The following is an 18,985-nucleotide window of genomic DNA, read 5'->3' as shown; positions in this document are numbered from 1 at the left end:
TGTGGCAAACACTTGGCAACAAACGACAAGCACGGTAAGCATGTGGACAGGTGTTTGCTTCGTTTGCATAATCCGATTGGCTGACGACAAGCGCAGTGCATAAAACGTACTCTGTGGTGTTTGCCGATGCTAAAAACTTGCTGAATGTTATTTGCCAAAAGCCTGAAGCTGCTCCATGAGAAATGAAAAAAGTGGACCGTTCGCAGATCATGATTCATTGCAATGATTTCATTGGGATCATTGGGATTGTTTGGGCCTTTTCATTCAATTTGAGTGTCTCAGTGACAGAAATACGAACAAAGATGCAGTGCACAATGAATGAAACTAAATACAATTCCACCGTGTCAGAATACCATATCTCTATGGGCTATACATCTGTGGTACCTATGTTTACTAGAGGTTGACTAGAGGATTACTGGTCTGTGTTTCCACAGAATAAAATATAAATAAGTGTTTTCTGGGTTTGAACTTTGTCTATGGTGAAAATTATACTTGGAGATTGAAATAGTAACTTTTCAAGAAAAATTCGGTATATTTCCGAATAATCATGGCTTTCGGTGATTATCCAAAAGAGTATAATCCATCAGTACATGGACCATATGACCCAGCTCGTTATTACGGCAAGCGTAAGTACAATAAAATATTTTTCATACTTTGAAGGTAATGTACGATTATGTAATTCTAAATTTGTTTTGTTTTTAGCTGATACTCCCTTCGGACAGGTTAAGCTGAGCGAGATAGGATCATGGCTCGCACGTAGGAACAAAAGCCCATCTGCATTTATGGGTGCCTGCAGCCGAGGTACTTGTTCACAATATTTTTAGGTTATATACTTGAATTATCTGACCCTCCCTGGTTTCGCTGATGGAATTTCCCTCCTAATAGCACAGAGAAAACAATCAATCTCGTTACAGAGAAAATCTACATGCAAAATCTTGTTTCTAGTTAAAGCGGTTTTAGCTGTATGTTGATGTCGGTTTATCCTTTTATGTTTACGTAAACTTTCCATAAATAATTTAATAAAATTGTCTTTAAAGTTTGGTGGAGATGGCAGCACAAGTACATGCAGCCTAAGAGGGTTAACGGAGCTCCATTCTTCCAATTGCTTGTCGGAAGCATGACCTTCTTCTACATGATCAACTATGGTAAAATCAGTAAGTATCGAGATCTGTTCAGATTAAAAGTACATTGTTTTATCTTATCAAATTATAGCATTTTGGCCTAATTTTCGAGATCTTTTTGAAGCAGAGTTCATACATTTTGTCCTATAATTTCAAACTCCAATTAGTTATTGTAACATACTTCTCTAATAACCTGTGTGGCTAATGGTGTGGGATGAACTCCAACCTGCTGGATGGTAGACCTTGAGAACAAAGTGGAACGTGGGTGGATGAGGAGGGTGTGGCACATTCTGGGAATCGTATGTCCAGCAGTGAATGCAAACAGGCTGATTGATTGACTCCGTAATTTATAGTTAAGATTACTATTTAAATATTTTTTTTCATTACAGAGCACCACAGGAACTACAAGTACCACTAATAGTGAACATGGATTGTTTCATGCAATATTTACTTGTTTATGTATGAAATGTAAAATCTATATATTATGTATTGGTTCTAGGTTGCATTCAATATAATAAAGCTAGTACAATAAAGTGATTTTCTTTCTCTGTCTCAAGATTTTTGTTATCCTCTACATAAAGATTGATTACCTGATCATTTGAAATTCTGATAGGTCATATATGCACAATTTTATACCTAATTATACAGGTTAAGTCAACAAGTTACTTTTTGTATAATCAATAGTTTTACCAACTGAGAACCTTATTTATAGGTATACTAGAGGATGCCCGCGGCTTCACCCGCGTGGATTTCGGTTTTTTAATCCTGTAGGAACTCTTTGATTTTCCGGGATAAAAAGTAGCCTATGTCCTTCCCCGGGATGTACCCCATGTCTGTACCAAATTTCATTAAAATCGGTTCAGCAGTTGGGCCGTGAAAGCGTAGCAGACAGACAGACACACTTTGGAATTTATAATATTAGTATGGATTGTTCTTTTTTTAAAACCGCAGACCTAGCATGACTACTGCATACCTACCTATTTATAGACTATTATTAAAACTAGCTCTTTTTCTAACCTTAATTCAAGTGATCATAGCAGGGAAACCAATCAAATTAAACAAAAGCATTTGGAAAAAATATTTACTTAATCACAGTAATCATTTATTCTACTGTAAATGCATACATACATCATACATGAGAACACTCTCAGAATCATATCAAATAATAATTTATAATAATTAATTTATTATACACTGCAACTTACTCCACTCAGTGGAAGTATCACATGTACACAATTTGTTTATTAATTACTCTGAAACAAAAAGAAACATTTATGTGATGCAATGCAATCATTGTTCTGTAAAATGAGAAGAGAAGTACATCTACAAATATTGTAACTTTAGTTATACATAATGTTTTCTTGGCATTTAAAATGGGCTAGGACAGTAGGCAGATATGTATGACACGGGTATAGGGTTGTACTAGCCTTGTATTCTTTCCTACAATGTGTGAAGCAAAAGGTTGACCTACACTTGTACCACTAAAGATTGATAATTCACCCATTCAAGGTCAAAGATAATAATATATCAGTCAACTTTTAACGTATTGAGTGCTATAAGCATGAGTACAGCTGAAATTTCATTGCCTATGTTTAGAATGTGTGGGCTATACTGACGTAAATAAACCTATTCACTTACTGCCCATTTTTCGAAAACATCATAAAGCTTGTGTTGATGTAAAAAAAAAGACTTAAGATATATGCAACTAGAATATTATACATTCTTGAAGAGCGCAGTAATTTTACTTGTAATTCTTGTTTAGGAAGTATTGATGACTGATAAAAATAATTACAATATTGACAAAAGTGACTAAGTATTGGCTTTACAGGTTAATTGACATTCTGGTCTTAGTATCTACTAGCCTGAGTTCCATAAATAAAACAGTAGGAAATTACAAGTATGTTCAGAAGTAAGGCTCACAATATTATTAATAGTATTGCATAATTTTACCTAAGAGTTAGCACATCCTATTACAAATCAGATCGACCCATATATTTTGGTTTCAGCTCCTCTATCCTCTTGATGAAGTCAGTCTTCTCAATGCAGCCGTCGCAAACCTCATCCCAATCGTTCAAGATCTTTTTTAGATCCCGTACCTTTAGCTTCTTGAGATCAACGTTCTTCAGGTCAATTTGCTTATCGAAGCGAAGATCACAAATTTGTGCGTCTTTCTTCTTCAGTTTCTCGCAGATTTTATCGGCGGGCATTGACCAGCTGAGAGGTTTCGACAGCTCCCCCAGTATGCCGGTCGCGGACTCTTCTAGCCCGCCTAAGTAGTAACAGAACCGATTCTCCTTATTCTTAGTACCTTTACAGAACTTTTTGAATTCTGCTTCGATCCGTTTTGTGTCTTTTTTAACGTCATCTGATAACGTGGCTGCGAATTTCTCAACTGTTTTAATGCAAACCTCACATTCGCCTTCTTTGAGTGCGCAGGTGATTTGCAGCACAGCCGCTACAAGTAATAAATAAAACACACTAAATTTACACATTTTGAGTTAGTTTTAAATCAGCAAAATACTAAACACAACTTTAGTGAAGCGCGAAGTGAAATAGAAATTGTAAAACTAAACGGACTTAGAAAACTCTTCAGCCATTCATTTTATGACGTTGACAGCATTACTTGGCGAAATATGATTGGTGCACGTTTTCTTTATAGATGCGTTCCATTCATCATATTATTAAGTTTATTATAACTATGAAATGGTGCCGCTTCATGCTTGTAGTAAGCAACAAACAACCAGCACCGGCAAGCGTGTGGATGTAGATGGTTGTTGTCGTATGGTTTACGTATGCAGCTTGCCGTCGCTAGGGAGCCCTTGTCGTTCGATCCGATTGGCTCGTAGACAGAATTGGCAGTATTGGCTACATGCCAAACCATATCCAACTAAACACTGTGTATAAACTCTGCGGTGTTTGCCGATGCTTGCTGTATGATCGAAGGTACACATGTTGTTTGCCACAAGCATGAAGCAGCAGCAGCACCATAATATTCTAACATTCATTCAGATATTCTAATATTCTAAAGCTGGCCCATAGCTGGCCACGTTATGCTGACTGGCTGATGTTATATTTTAATGCCTGCTTTACACTCACGCTTGCGAGCTACGCACCGTTTACGTCTTTTGCGGCACGAAAGCCTCTCACCATGCTTGAATGTAAAGGAGTAACTGCCCTATCCACACTGTTGTTCACACTCTTGTTTACCGCAGAACAGGCATAACTATGTGGCGAAAGTGTGTAGGTTTCATAAAATATTCGAGAATTACCCGAACCCAGACCTGTTTATTTCATATAAATTCAAATTGTCTATGATCCAAATTAATGTTATCATTCTGTGGTGTTGTCATGGCAACTTAATTTGTTTGTCAATAAAAAAATTAAAGCTCAAAAAGTTTTGTCGATGTTTCCATAATTTTTCAGCATTAGATTCGTTATATTCTTGGATATAGTTTCAATAAAGTTATGTCACACACAAAACTACAGAATAATCCAAAGGGCGCCCTGGAACAACACATAACTGCACTGCAAAGTGAATCAAAAGTGGTTCGCCGAAATGGTTTAGTCAAGATAAACGAAGAGATATTTGAAAATCCACTTAACAAGGATTGTGATTTAACTATTGTGTTCCCAGAAATCTATGCGCATATATTGAAAAGCTTTTCGGACGTTTCCGAAGCATGTAGAGATAGTGCAATTTTGATAATGTCCAATTTCATAGAGCGATTGCCCCTCAATGATTATTATTTAACGTACATACTGCCAGTTATCGTCCGTCGCATCGGGTGCCCTGAGATCGTCGAAGAATCTGAGGAAATACGCCTCGTTCTGATTGAGCTAGTACATAAAATATTGCAAAAGTATAAGGGGACACATCTTTTGACACCATTTATTAATGACTTCACCAGTATTTTGACTAAGACAAGCACCGATCCGTACCCTAAAGTAAAATTGGAGGCGTGTGAATGTATAATATTGCTAACCAAAGTTATGCAGCGAGATTTTCATTTCCAATCAGAGAGTTATGTGAAGCCTATCTTGTCAAATTTTGCTCATCAACATTTTAGAGTTAGGGTTGCAGCAGTGAGAGCTATTGGTATGACTTATCAAATGTTATACATAGATAAAGTTCAGTTAAAATAGACAGAAAAATAAGTCGGTAGGTGTTTAACTTAGCCATGCATTTCAAGTTGAGACAACTTTTATTGGTATTTATTTAAGTTTCAGTTCTGCATTCGCATAGATACTCTTGATTACTCAAAGGTTCTAAATCAAACTCCCAAGATATGGAACACCCTTCCAGTGTCTGTGTTTTTTGCCTAGTATTACCTAATTGCCTCCAAGGCTCTTGCCTTGAAGTAAATAGACATTTTTCAACTTAGGCCTCTTTACTTTTCATTTTTTTTTATGGTTGTTATTAAGTGCAAGTTTATAGTGATATAAATAAATTGGTCCCTTGGGATTCGTTGTATAGAATTTGCACAGTATATTAATTGATTGTTTAATATGGATTTCTAGGTGCCATAGTCCTAGCAGGCAATGTCAAATGCTTTGAGCTATCCATCACTCCGATGGCTGAGAAACTGTTTGACGAGAACACCCAAGTGAGACTCCAAGTTACTATGGAGGTCGGCAACTGGATGTTGACATATAGGGATCGCTATTCCTTTTGGCACCGTATGATACCCTTGCTGCTTACAAGGTTTGGATATTTAATAACTAGCTGATGCCCGTGACTTTGTTTGAGTAGATTTAGTTTTTCAAAAATCCTGCAGGAACTCTTTGATTTATGGAGGTAAAAACTAAAAAGTAATCTGTCATTTTTTAAGGTATTTACCTAACCATGCCAAAAAATCAAGTCAATCCATTTCCCCGTTCCGATGTGATTGAAGGTGAACCAATAAACTAACAATTACACTTTCACGTTTATGATATGGTAGTGATAATATGGGTAGTGATAACTGTTGATTACACACAATATTATCATAAACTTTTCAATAAAAGAATAATGTAAGCTTATTATATTGACTGAGGTTTGACAAAGCTAATTCATCCCAGAATTTCTCCTCAAATTACAGATATGCCTTCTTGAAATTATTCCTTTATTTTTAATGAAAGTACATGTTATTTTACTAAATCTATACTTTAATAAATAAAATTGGAGTGTCTGTCTGTAATTTCGAAATAACTACCTCATATTAAGCTCATATGGTTATTTGAACGATACCAACACTGAATCACACGTTTTTAAAATTTTTGTCTGTCTGTCTGTCTGTCTGTCTATTTGAAAAGGCTAATCTTTGGAATGGCTGAACCGATTTTGACGGGGTTTTCACAGACAAGTAGAGGATTGACCAGGGCGTAACATAGGCTACTTTTTTAACCGACTTTCAAAAAGGGAGTTGTGTTTTTCTACCTATGTACACCGAAATCTCCGAGATTTCTGAACCGATTTGCGTCATTTCTTTTTTAATCGATAGAGGAACTTTGCGACATTGTTTCATAAAAAATTTGGAGTCCAACTCCTCAATCCTGATGCAGGGGATCTGACCAATCCACGCGGGCGAAGCTGCGGGCATCAGCTAGTTATTAAATAAAACTGGAGAAATATTGGGATAGACTAAGCTTACCTTTCCCAGATATTCTCCTGAATTGAAACTTGTTTTAAGCTACTAACTATGATGTTTGTGACTTCAGGCTTCATATGAGTCTCCTTGAGAAAAAAAAATGTTTCATAGTGTCATTAGTTATCACTATTTTTTTTAATGTTTTCAGTCTCAGTGATGTAATGGCTGATATCCGCGAGGCTGCGTCGAAGCTTTGGAATGACATAGGCCTTCAATACATGGACGAAAATGAAGAGGATCTTAAAAAGAAGACTGATTTCCTCAAAGACACGCCGACACACTATCCTGATGTTAAGCGACCTAACCTGGGATGCAGGATACTAGTACAGAGTAATATTGGGAAAATTGTACCAGCGATTGGTAGAGGTAGGTATATTCTATAACAAGATTTAAAAAAATAGTTGAGATTTTCTCTTGAAAATATTTCAGATACTAAATACTGGTGCCTAACTACCATACTAAAATATGTCTGACACTTTTTCACGGCTCCTGTGCTTAACCGATTTTGATGGAATTTAATACAGAGATAGCTTGCATCTCCGAGACGTAGGTGGATAGGTTACTTTTTACTCCGAAAAATCAAAGAGGCCCCACGGGATTTTTAAAAACTTTTACGCGGATGAACTCGAGGGCGTTATGTAGTATTTAAAATGACATCAGTATTAAAAAACAGATCAGTTGTTTTGGGCCACCATTTTAAATTGAAGTGTTTAAAAGTATAAAACTCGATACCTAGTAAGGTAACACGATCTAAAGGCGTGATCTTGAATGCGCAGAACTCATGTTTTGGGTCGTTGGTTGGAATGGCGGGGCGCGACGGATGCAATATGAATGATTGGTTGATATGTATCACGTGATATCCTCCCGCATTGGTTACCGCATGTCTCCATACAGTCCAAACACTCCAACAAATCCATTTTACGGCGAGTCGGTAGTGAATGCTTGCGCAAGTATTCCTATTATTTTTGCTCATGCCTCTAGATCTGTACGAGTATCTATACCTACCTAGTAGAGTATAGGTACCCGCACGGTCCCACGGTGCAACCTTGGTGCAACATGATACAACGATCGACCTACCAAGTAGGACGATCGTTGTCGAATGATAACTGCAGAGTTGTGGTCGAGGTGAAGTATTCTCGTCACAGAGATGGACGGCTGGCAGGCGGACGCGCGTCTCCGCTGCGCGCAGCTGCTCTGTTGGCTAGTGTTGTGCGCGGAGGAGGGCTCCACTCAGCACGCTAACACCATCGCGAGGACGCTACACAGGGGAGCATCCGACGACGACGGCAGAGTTGTGGTCGAGGTGAAGTATTCTCGTCACAGAGATGGACGGCTGGCAGGCGGACGCGCGTCTCCGCTGCGCGCAGCTGCTCTGTTGGCTAGTGTTGTGCGCGGAGGAGGGCTCCACTCAGCACGCTAACACCATCGCGAGGACGCTACACAGGGGAGCATCCGACGACGACTGCAGAGTTGTGGTCGAGGTGAAGTATTCTCGTCACAGAGATGGACGGCTGGCAGGCGGACGCGCGTCTCCGCTGCGCGCAGCTGCTCTGTTGGCTAGTGTTGTGCGCAGAGGAGGGCTCCACTCAGCACGCTAACACCATCGCGAGGACGCTACACAGGGGAGCATCCGACGACGACGGCAGAGTTGTGGTCGAGGTGAAGTATTCTCGTCACAGAGATGGACGGCTGGCAGGCGGACGCGCGTCTCCGCTGCGCGCAGCTGCTCTGTTGGCTAGTGTTGTGCGCAGAGGAGGGCTCCACTCAGCACGCTAACACCATCGCGAGGACGCTACACAGGGGAGCATCCGACGACGACTGCAGAGTTGTGGTCGAGGTGAAGTATTCTCGTCACAGAGATGGACGGCTGGCAGGCGGACGCGCGTCTCCGCTGCGCGCAGCTGCTCTGTTGGCTAGTGTTGTGCGCAGAGGAGGGCTCCACTCAGCACGCTAACACCATCGCGAGGACGCTACACAGGGGAGCATCCGACGACGACGGCAGAGTTGTGGTCGAGGTGAAGTATTCTCGTCACAGAGATGCACGGTTACCTTATACCTAGTAGGTACGCCCAAAACAAGTCCAACCTGAAGTTGCAACGTAGTGGTCTGCGCAAGTCATAGACTGTTAGAATTAAATACACAAGTCCGGCTGAGATCTGTATTTGTTCAATGTGCAGTTATAAATACCCCATATTTAAATTGGACTACTCTTTTTGTGCGCATTATTCAGTCACTAAGTACTTAAAGTTTTTCGAATTTGCGCGAATTTGATGGCTATATCCATTGTTTGAAATGTGTGGCAATATTACCGTTCTGCGAACAGATCGAGCGCGCATCTGAGTTATTCGGCTACTTCATAACGCCGGACACGTGGTGGCCGCTCGTAGAAGCTGAAGTGGACTCGTGGAGCGCACTCCTCGTCATCACCAACATCCTGAAGGGATCCCGCGCGGAACTCGTCAAAGAGAAAGTCATGCATGAGCTCTGTAAGGAACTAGCTGATCCAGATAGGTGTCGGGTTCGGAAGGTGAGTTCATAACCTATCCAATCAAATAGCTCTGACATCTGACAGAACAAAAGGTCTGGCATCTGGCAGAAGAAACGCTCATAAAGCTCCGTTTTTTACCAACACTATTTGTTTTCTAGCCAAAGTACCAAAGGAACTTGCTTAAAGTAACCGAGGCGTTGATGGATCTCTGTGCGGACGAGTGCGTGGCGGTGGCGGAGCGGCTGTTCATTATCAACTTCACCGTGTATGCGATGCCTTATGACGACAACATGCAGTTTATGGCCTTATGTGAGTATATCCCATGCTAATATTTTCCTAGTCCATCCGGTTTAACCGATTTAGACGAGGGATACAGGGATAACTTGCATCCCGAGGACGGATATAGGCTAGTTTTTATCCCGGAAAATCAAGTATTTTCCACGGGGTTTTAAATTGCTATCCGTTAAACCGTTTTGACGTATTTTGATACCGAAATAGCTTGCTTCCCGTAGACGATATAGGCTACCTTTTAGGCCGGAAATTTAAATAATTTCCACGCGATTTTTACTATTAGGTTTTATAAATACTGGTTTATTATAAAATTTGTCGCACCAACTAATAGACGTTCACAGCAGGACATAAGACTCGTGCAAGAATCTTCGCTGAGCATGGTCTTGTACTGCTTGTGTCAAGCCGCTGCCAGCAACTCGCTTTAAATCGTCCGTTCATCTAAAGGAGGCTTACTAAAAAAATTATAACCGATTTACAATTAGGTGTTGAACGTTTATATGTAACTAATTTATATTTAGTATCATTGAGAAATGAGAAGAAAACGGTCCTACATTCTGTTTCCTTGGAGGGTATGAACAGCTCCATCTATGAGTTTTTTAACGTCCTGAAAAGTCCTTTATTCAGAAACAGTCAAAGCGTGAACACTCCCCAGTTTTGGAGATTGACGAATCGAATCGATTGACGAAATCCGATTATGTAAAAGTTTACCTTATTCGGCAGCAAATCTGGACAAATTGCGTTACATAGAGAAGTGCGGTCGTACCTTCACATCCCTGTACGAGAAACACATTGGTCACGTTCTGGCCGACATCAACAGTGACGCTGTCACGTGGAGCCTGCTCACGCCGGACCGCTGCCTGCTGGAGTGCGTGTTGTTACACGCAGGTCAGTCATTTGTCTATATAGTGGTGTGTGTGTGTGTACCAGCGCGTGCGTGTGTGTGTGCGTATGTGTGCGTAAGTGTGTGCGCGTATGTGTGTATCCACATCATATGTGTTTTGCCTGATCTGACACATCTGACACACTGATAATCTTCAAACATACTACTGATAGAGTCGTAAATATTTCGTAGCACAATGGAATTCGTTTGCTGTAATGGCCTAGCTGACCTGTTTATTTACAGTACTTCCAATAACTATCGTCTTATTGTCATTCACTTATTTGAAAATTGTATAGCTTTATTTTACCCTCCGTTTAACGAACCTCTTTATAACGCAACAAAATACCCGGTCTTCTCAATGTCGCTAGATAGATTTTACACTTTGTATTAAAATTGCACTGTATGTATTAATAATGAAAATCCTTTTCATAATAAACATTCGTAGATACTGTTAAACCTTTTGCAGGGTCGGCAATGGGTGGTCAATTGCACTTAATCGCACCCCTCCTGAAAGAATGCCTGGCTCCTCCAAAAGTGGACCCCGAAGTGAAACTGAAAGTGTTCACAGCACTATCAACGGTCCTATTGAATCAACAGACCAACTTCAAGAAATGTGAACCGGACAAACTGGAGGCCTTTTTGAAGATTGTCATTGACGGTAGGCATAACTTTGTTTTAAGAATCTGACAATATTTCGCCACATAAGAGAATTTGACTAAAAATGATGACGAAACGAAGCTGTTATTTTCTCTATTTTTGTTGTAGAATTAAAGTTACAGAAAGTTTCTCTAATCTCTAACTTTCAGAGTTAAAATGTGTGTTTTAAGCAATTAAATATCACTTGCTTTAACGGTGAAGGGAAACATCGTGAGGGCACCTGCGTGCTTGAGAGTTCTCCATAATGTTCTCAAAGGTGTGTGAAGTCGGTACTTGGCCAGTGTGGTAGACTATGGCCAAAACCCTACTCATACTGAGAAGAGAACCATGCTCTTTAGTGAACCGGCGATGGGTTGATCACAATGCTGATGAATCAATACAATTTAGCCCTTGACTGCAATCTCACCTGGTGGTAAGTGATGACGAAATCTAAGATGGAAGGATGATCAATCTAAGTTATTAAACCGATACCGACCTCCGAATAGTCTGCTAAAGTTTTTTTTTGTCTATGGTGAGGGTATTGCAACATAATTAAATAAGATTTGAACTAAATACAACCTCAAAATAAATAAGTAATGGAACTCATTTTAGAGGTGATACTGCCGAACCTAATATGGTCGCCCGGTAGAACAGCGGAGGCGATTCGCACAGCCGCTGTGGCGTGCCTGTGTTCCGCGCTGCAAGACAACCCTGAGGAGATCGCTGTGGAGACAGGAGGCGATGGCGATACTTGTGACAAGGTATGGACATTGAGACTTGGATAAAATGGATAAAACATACTGGCATAACCCTTAGTTCGATGATTTCCAAGTACTGAGGATAGGAGCTGCTGGATTCAGGTGGCACAATGGCAAAGAAACCGCCGAGTTTCTTGCTGGTTCTTCTCGGTAGGAACAGCATTCCGAACCAGTGGTAGATTATTTTGACGATTCAAAAGCACTTGTAAAAGTTTAATTGAATAAAATAATTTGAATTTGAATTTGACAATACCGTAGTGTGTGGAAGTTCCTACAATACAAGAGACGCAAGTCCAGCAGTCTAGGTCTACCCTTTTATTACGTCGATGACGTGAGGACTTCCAGCTGTTTCTTTACAGTTTTAAATACTAGAAAGAGACTAGATAAAGGTGGAAAAATTATGTTCATTGCAGTTATTTTTAGTAACATGATAAAATATAATTAATACCGAATCCTCAGTTTAACCGTTCGGAATCTTTGATTCACCAATGGCCAAAATGATTTCAATAATAAATCTGCTCATAACATTTTTTTCACTCTCACGGTTTCTGCTTCTTTTATTGTAGGTATGTTGTTAATTTTCTGTATTGTTTCTAATTCCTCTTTTAGTGAAAAAGATTTTGAGTGTTATAAAATTACGGTGTCACGTCCTAAATTTTCCGCTTTTCTATATAAATTCTATCGTAATTTCTTTTCAGGAAATGAATCTATTCCCAAGCAAGGAATCACTAGAGCCTTTCCTGGACCAGATGGTGCCGCTATTGGTCGGTTTGGTCGACGACAACTCTGCTTTGACGAGACAGCATACCCTGAGAGCGATATGTTGTCTGGCCACGCTAGCCCGCCAGCGGGGATGTTTTACTGTTGAAATACTGCACAAGTTATATTTTGGTAAGATAATGTTGCATCTAACATAAGTATATAGTTACTGTCAATATACTCGTATATCAATATTGTTCAAATAGCTACATGTTGTACCAGGGGAAAAAATGTATTGGTAATTTTTTGAGCCCCTCACTCTCTTTTACGACCTTGTAAGCTGTTGTTTGCGGATTGCTGAAGCATCCACTCAGGGAGCCTACAACATGCCTACTACTGACTTTGAAACCGCCTAATACTTCGGTTTCAAAGTACTATTACCTGTTTCTATATTTACTATTTACTGGGCTTTTTACCAATTGCGGTAACATCTAGTCAGAAGTTTTGACGGTCTTGCGATCCTGACAAAATTTCGTTTGGAATAGCGCACTTCGATCTTTATTAGCTCTCTCATTTTAAAAAAAAATATTAAAGTAAAATAGCACGTGCGAGTTGCTTCTGTTGATAAGGTTGATACTGCACGTCTCAGAGCGAAGCATGCTGTTGACATTTTGCATTACCCGCCCGCTAGATTAAGTATTACATATTATGTACCTACCTTACCAGTTTGTCATTGTGATTGTTTTTATAGTTTTATTATATAACTATAATAAGTTACCGCAGTGCCCGGTAAAACGACTGTGCTTTTGTGGCACTGAATGTAATAAAAATGCCCTGTATATTGTATAAGTTTAGTAAATATCAAAAAATAATTGTTCAACTTGCAGTAGTGCTGAAACGCCTCGACGACAGCAGCGACAAGGTGCGTTCGTTCGCTGTTCACACTGTGTGCACGCTGTTCAAGTGTCGGCCGCACGCCTACGACACGACAGTGTTCGGCGCGCATGTCGACGCGCTCTATAGCGCCATGCTTGTGCACCTGGATGACGCGGATGAGGCTTTCCGCAAGGAAATGTTGGGTGAGACATACTGACACACTTGCAGACAAGTGACAACACACGCTGTCCAAGTGACCACGCACGCATAGGTATAATGCGAGAAAAATAAGAGTGAATAGGCACCTTCTAGGCAAACGCGTCCCATCTTAGACCACATCATCACTTTCCATCAGGTGTGATTGTGGTCAAGCGCTTGCTTATAGTGAATAAAAAAAAAACGGTCAAGTGCGAGTTGGACTCGTATATGGTTCCGCACCATCGTACAAGATATTTTAACATTTTTATGTGCAACACTGCAAGTTGACTACAGCATACCATCTATGTGATTTAGTAAATTAATTTTTCGTGAACGCATTTTAATTTTTTTTATGTGATGTAACTACGAATTCACTGTTTTCGGATTTATTCCTTTACTTCTGCTATAAGACCTAAATCTACCTACCAAATTTCATTATTCTAGGTCAACGGGAAATAGCCTATAGGTTTTCTTGACAGACACGACAGACGGACAAATAGAGTGCAGACAGATGGACAAACGGACAGACAGACAGACAACACAGTGATCCTATAAGTGTTCCGTTTTTCCTTTTGAGGTACGGAACCCTAAAAAATATGGCGGCTGTACGGCGCCATCATATTGACATAATAATCTTTTTAATTCGTTTTTTGGCATGGCAGTCATGTTTTTAATTTTAAACTATGAATATATGAACAAAATTATTTTTGCTTTCAGATGCTCTGCTGACTCTCAGCGATGTCGAGCCCAGGCTGCTAATGAAGAAAGTGAAAGCTAACATACACTTGTACAGAAACAAAGCGGCCTACGAGCGGTTGTCTAGTCATATAGAAAAGCTCACTATTTAAATTCTTTAATTATACTCTATCCGAGAAAAGAAGTTAGTATAGCGCTGTCTCTGTTACGTAATCCTATACAAATGACAGAGACAAAAATCTCAGTAGGTGTTAACAATTTCGAGTCACCAACAAACATGTTTTAAAAACATTTGAAATTCAATTCGAAAATGTTTTCAAAAAAACTCAAAATTCAATTACAAAGCATAGTTTCGTTTGTGATTGGTTGGTGCCTCAAAATGGTTAGCGCCCACTGAGATTTTTGGCTCTATCATTTGTATGGATTACATAACAGAGAGAGAGCGCTACTCTCTCTGTTATGTAATACTAACTTCTTACCGCGGATAGAGTATAGATGTTTTAACTTTTAGTTATTTTCAATTATATATTTTTTTTGCGAATTTTGCGCAAGAAGTGACTTAAGTTTTATGTTTTAATAATGACTTGATCTATTAATAGTACAAGAATATAATAATGATAATTAATCAAAGTATGTTAATTTTCTTAAATTAAATAAAACATGCACAAGAGAATTATATTTGGTTTCATTGCGGTTGTACCTATTCATATTTTAACAAGAGCCAGTTGAAGTTTTAGATTTAGGTTTATTTCGATTTCCTTTAAAAATTATCCTCTGCATTTGCATTATTGGGTATAGAGGCAACAAAATCAAAATCCATTTTGATTGAATGGAATTTTCTGGAATATCTAAGCTGATAGAAAGTCTCATATCTAATGCATGTATGGTCTAAGCTTGGATTAATATGGGTCTATTCTAAAGGTGCCAATTTCTTTTTCTCTCTCTTTACAAAGATTAGCCAATGTCAAGTTTTTAGTTATTTACAAGTTAGGGAAATTATATAAGTATGGACCTCGTCCATGCTTATGCATTCTTGCTCGGACCAAAAACACCAGTAAATCACAAAATCCGGCCACTCTTAACCAAAAAAAAAACCCTCCAAAAAGGCAGAGCACGCGCGCCAGCAAACGCCAAAACACAGACGAAGTCCGGTGCCAACTTAAGAACCTTAGAAATAAGCCAGCTGTCGTCTTTGGACTTCGTCTGTGGTGGCGTTTGCTGGCGCGCGTGTTGTGTCTTTTTGGAGTGTTTTTTTGTTAGAAGTGGCCGGTTTTTGTGTTCTACTGGTGTTTATTGCTGGTGGAACTGACTGGGAAGCGTTCTAAAGGGGTGCCGCGTGTATGTCGGCGGGCGCCGGCACAGACGGGGTCCATACTCAAACATATAGTTTCCCTAACTTGTAAATAACTACAAACTTGACATTGGCTAATCAGTGTAAAGCCAGACGAGAGAAAAAAAAAGCCAGCTGTCAGGTGTCAGCTGTCAAATTTGACCAAGCCTCCGGATTATGGTCCATGGTCTATGGTTTGTGAAGCGCAAACTCAGCGCGTTGTATTTTTATGCTTACAATAATATTATTGATAATTTTAATCTGAATTATTTTCTACCAGTGGTACATTTATATCTTTACCCTAAAGCACCTTAATATTTTACAATGGAAGTAACCAGGAGAAGTGAGTAACTCTCATACCTTTCAAGTAAACCGTGCACTGTGCATTGCGTTGATAGTTTTCATGAAATATTTTTTTGCTTGTTTTCCAGATTTCAAAGAGGCATTGCCTTTAATCGGTGCATCTATAGATAAAGCGGACTTTTTAGTAATAGATGCAGAATTCACAGGCTTAATAAACGGCCGCGACGTGTCTATATTCGATTCCCCTCAGGAATACTATACCACATTGTTGAATGGGTCCACGGACTTTTTATTAATACAGTATGGATTATGCGCTTTCTGTTGGAATGATGTCGAGAAACAGTACACTAATGAATCGTACAATTTCTATTTATTCCCGCGTGGTCGGCCGGGGCCTGAGAAAATGTTTTTGTGTCAAAGTTCTAGTCTAGACTTCTTGGCTGCACAGGGATTTGATTTCAATAAATTGATCAAAGAAGGTAAGAATAAAAGATGTTCAATTTAAATATGCAAAAAATTTAATGTACTAATAATACACTATGGTGGGCCGAATATAAGGCATTTTCAGATTGGTGGCACAGGCCAATTTTTGCCCACAGTTTGGAGGCTGCTGATCTATGGCATGGTATAACAATATTGTTTTTGTGAACTTTGTAGGTATATCATATATGACGGAGCCTACAGAGACTAGGCTAAGAGAAAACTTGACAGAGCGACAAAGCAGAAACAATAATGAGAAGGAATCTATTTTAATCCCTGAAGAGAACAAAAGTCAGATTGAAAGCATTTGGTAAGCACTGTCACTATCAATATACCAAGATTTTGTAGTTAAAACTAATGTTTTAAACTCAAGTGTAGTTGTAAACTCCCAAAATTCCTGATTCCTGATTGTAATTCCTCAAAAGCCAGCAATGCATTGGCGGTTCCTCTGGTGTTGCAAACGTCCATGGGTGGCAGTAATCACTTAACATCAGGTGATGCACCTGCTCGTTTACTCGCTATTTTTATTAAAAAAACACTCAATTGCATTAAATAGACTAAATGTACACGTGTGTTTAATAGAGAAAAAAAATATGGTGCAAATTAAGAAACCATTTGTCTACCATCAATGGCAAGAGTAACAGAGTGTATTCAGATTTAATTTGTGCACCAACACTTGTGCACTAATCTTGCTCAAGTTTTTTTTATTGTAGGATAGGCTTGCGCTTGATGATAATCATCACACTTCACACTAATATTATAAAGGCGAAAGTTTGTGTGTGTGTGTGTGTGTGTGTGTGTGTGTGTGTGTGTGTGTGTGTGTGTGTGTGTGTGTGTGTGTCTGTGTGTCTGTGTGTCTGTGTGTCTGTGTGTCTGTGTGTCTGTGTGTGTGTGTGTGTGTGTGTGTGTGTGTGTGTGTGTGTGTGTGTGTGTGTGTGTGTGCGCGTGTCTGTGTGTCTGTGTGTCTGTGTGTCTGTGTGGCTGTGTGTCTGTGTGTCTGTGTGTCTGTGTGTCTGTGTGTCTGTGTGTCTGTGTGTCTGTGTGTCTGTGTGTCTGTGTGTCTGTGTGTGTGTGTGTGTGTGTGTGTGTGTGTGTGTGTGTGTGTGTGTGTGTGTGTGTGTGTGTGTGTGTGTGTGTGTGTGTGCTTGTTACTATTTCACGCAAAAACCACTGGACGGATTTGGCTGAAATTCAGAATGGAGATAGATAATATCCTGGATTAGCACATAGGCTACTTTTTATCCCGGAAAATCAAAGTCAAAGAGTTCCCACGGGATTTCAAAAAACCTAAATTCACGCGGGCGAAGTCGCGGGCATCGGCTACTGTGTAATAAAAAGCAATGATGATGTCTAGGTTGGACTGTGCTGGCCTAGAAGATGCCTATTCACTCTTGCCTTGCCTATTCACTCTGCAGGCAGGCATAGGCTAGCGCAATGACAAATTTTGTATGAAGATGTCAAAGTTATTAGAAAATGTCAATATTAAATATTACTTTGAGCAGTGGTAATAGGCCTCGAAAAATAAGGAAAGGGATAGTAAAAGTGATATTTTCTTTCTTACAGTAAAAAAGTTCGCAAGTTTTTAGATGACAATGACTCAGAGGAAATGGAGATAGACCGGTGCAATGCTTTCATCAGGCGACTGCTATTCCAGGAGCTCGGCACACGGTTCAAGAATGAGGCGTTTGTCGAATCTAAGGTCTTAGAAAATAAGAATAGGTAATAACATGTAGGGGCAGTAACCTTTTGGGATCAAATGAAAAAGTATTTTTTCTTTCTTTGGCTAAGGGCACAGTTTACAATAGTTATGAAACTTGTAACATTAATCAATCAATCAGCCTGTTTGCGTCCACTGCTGGACATAGCCAGCTTCCCATTTGTAACATATTACAAATGGGATGAAATGTAGGCTATGAAACAGGCTGTCCAGGCAGCCGGACAAAGAGGTTTAAATATTATAGTATTTTTAAATATTTGATTTTACATTAAATACCTAGCAGTGCTTGAATACCTAATATTTGTCAGATGTCGTTTCAGGATCAAACCAAGAGCTCTCTCACTATAGTTTACTCATCTAAAGATCCTTTTTTTCGTTTTTGATTGAGTTTTTGTCTGTTAGACCACCGTGATTCTGCGATAGCCTCGTTAAGACGTCCACCTCCTATTCGGGAGGTCAGGTTTGATCCAGGGCACGCATCTCTTAACTTTTCGGAGTTATGTGCGTTTTAAGTTCTTAAATCAATAAGTATCACTTCTGCGACGGCTGCAAATCCGCACTCGGCCAGCGTGGTGGACTATCAACATACCCTTCTCATTCTGAGGGGAGACCCGTGCTCAGTAGTGAGCCAGCGTCGGGCGATGGGTTCATGATGATGATGATATTAAACTTAAGATTTTTCTAACTAATGAGTATTTATGAAAACATGATATCTAATGGGAAAACTTATGATAAATTGTAGCCTATCGAATAGAGGAATCATTTTCTTCTTTCAGGTTGTAGTTAAATGTTGGAACTTTTGTGTGTTTTAATTTTTTAGCAGTGTCTAAAATTTTTTGTCATCAACTTCTGGTTTTCCTTCATTTTATCCATGTTTCTTTTGTA

The 18,985-nt window shown here is 39.5% G+C and overlaps 4 protein-coding genes across 7 annotated transcripts in view; 3 read left to right on the top strand and 1 right to left on the bottom strand.

Annotated features, from left to right (window-relative positions):
- The first annotated feature begins 441 nt into the window (after nt 1–441).
- Nucleotides 442–1,654, top strand: LOC123871777 (putative ATP synthase subunit f, mitochondrial). Its single transcript, XM_045915717.1, has 4 exons — nt 442–626; nt 703–801; nt 1,038–1,154; nt 1,511–1,654. Exons 1-4 carry the CDS (start codon nt 548–550, stop codon nt 1,537–1,539), a joined length of 324 nt encoding a protein of 107 aa, XP_045771673.1. The 5' UTR covers nt 442–547; the 3' UTR covers nt 1,540–1,654.
- Nucleotides 1,655–2,188: 534 nt separating this feature from the next.
- LOC123871517 (mesencephalic astrocyte-derived neurotrophic factor homolog) lies at nt 2,189–3,754 on the bottom strand. Its single transcript, XM_045915360.1, has 2 exons — nt 3,072–3,754; nt 2,189–2,374 (listed from the first exon to the last, which is right to left on the bottom strand). The coding sequence occupies exon 1, from the start codon at nt 3,611–3,613 to the stop codon at nt 3,092–3,094; it is 522 nt and encodes a 173-aa protein (XP_045771316.1). The 5' UTR covers nt 3,614–3,754; the 3' UTR covers nt 2,189–2,374; nt 3,072–3,091.
- A 722-nt stretch (nt 3,755–4,476) lies between these two features.
- LOC123871516 (dynein axonemal assembly factor 5) lies at nt 4,477–14,663 on the top strand. 3 transcript variants are annotated; one of them, XM_045915359.1, is made up of 12 exons: nt 4,477–5,217; nt 5,640–5,823; nt 6,897–7,114; nt 7,894–8,051; nt 9,072–9,275; nt 9,395–9,545; nt 10,248–10,412; nt 10,874–11,065; nt 11,656–11,804; nt 12,500–12,692; nt 13,388–13,579; nt 14,292–14,662. In XM_045915359.1, the coding sequence occupies exons 1-12, from the start codon at nt 4,587–4,589 to the stop codon at nt 14,420–14,422; spliced, it is 2,568 nt and encodes an 855-aa protein (XP_045771315.1). In that variant the 5' UTR covers nt 4,477–4,586; the 3' UTR covers nt 14,423–14,662. The 3 variants fall into 3 exon arrangements, with proteins under 3 accessions (XP_045771315.1, XP_045771313.1, XP_045771314.1); XM_045915357.1 differs by lacking the exons at nt 4,477–5,217; nt 5,640–5,823; nt 6,897–7,114; nt 7,894–8,051 and adding an exon at nt 8,421–8,585 and having other exon boundaries at nt 14,292–14,663; XM_045915358.1 differs by lacking the exons at nt 4,477–5,217; nt 5,640–5,823; nt 6,897–7,114; nt 7,894–8,051 and adding an exon at nt 8,594–8,763 and having other exon boundaries at nt 14,292–14,663.
- A 1,119-nt stretch (nt 14,664–15,782) lies between these two features.
- Nucleotides 15,783–18,985, top strand: part of LOC123871515 (poly(A)-specific ribonuclease PARN-like) — a 39,956-nt gene continuing 36,753 nt past the window's right edge. For both annotated transcript variants that reach the window (XM_045915356.1, XM_045915354.1), the window contains exons 1-4: nt 15,783–15,943; nt 16,032–16,382; nt 16,561–16,693; nt 17,947–18,102. In XM_045915356.1, coding sequence (XP_045771312.1) covers nt 15,925–15,943; nt 16,032–16,382; nt 16,561–16,693; nt 17,947–18,102 — 659 coding nt within the window. In that variant the 5' untranslated portion in view covers nt 15,783–15,924. The remainder of the gene's footprint in view (nt 15,944–16,031; nt 16,383–16,560; nt 16,694–17,946; nt 18,103–18,985) is intronic.

The sequence above is a fragment of the Maniola jurtina genome, chromosome 14, assembly GCF_905333055.1.
Source record: "Maniola jurtina chromosome 14, ilManJurt1.1, whole genome shotgun sequence".
Classification (NCBI taxonomy): Eukaryota; Metazoa; Arthropoda; class Insecta; order Lepidoptera; family Nymphalidae; genus Maniola; species Maniola jurtina.
The sequence above is the reverse complement of the archived record's forward strand: the minus strand, read 5'-3'. Positions and strand labels throughout refer to the sequence as shown.

Excerpts from the sequence above, each read along its gene's own strand:
- LOC123871777 (XM_045915717.1), top strand. The coding sequence starts at position 548 with ATGGCTTTCGGTGATTATCCAAAAGAGTATAATCCATCAGTACATGGA. Across the intron at positions 802-1,037 it reads TATGGGTGCCTGCAGCCGAG|TTTGGTGGAGATGGCAGCAC; the intron begins GTACTTGTTCAC and ends TTGTCTTTAAAG. Across the intron at positions 1,155-1,510 it reads GATCAACTATGGTAAAATCA|AGCACCACAGGAACTACAAG; the intron begins GTAAGTATCGAG and ends TTTTCATTACAG.
- LOC123871517 (XM_045915360.1), bottom strand. The coding sequence starts at position 3,613 with ATGTGTAAATTTAGTGTGTTTTATTTATTACTTGTAGCGGCTGTGCTG.
- LOC123871516 (XM_045915359.1), top strand. The coding sequence starts at position 4,587 with ATGTCACACACAAAACTACAGAATAATCCAAAGGGCGCCCTGGAACAA. Across the intron at positions 7,115-7,893 it reads TGTACCAGCGATTGGTAGAG|AGATGGACGGCTGGCAGGCG; the intron begins GTAGGTATATTC and ends TTCTCGTCACAG. Across the intron at positions 11,805-12,499 it reads ATGGCGATACTTGTGACAAG|GAAATGAATCTATTCCCAAG; the intron begins GTATGGACATTG and ends ATTTCTTTTCAG.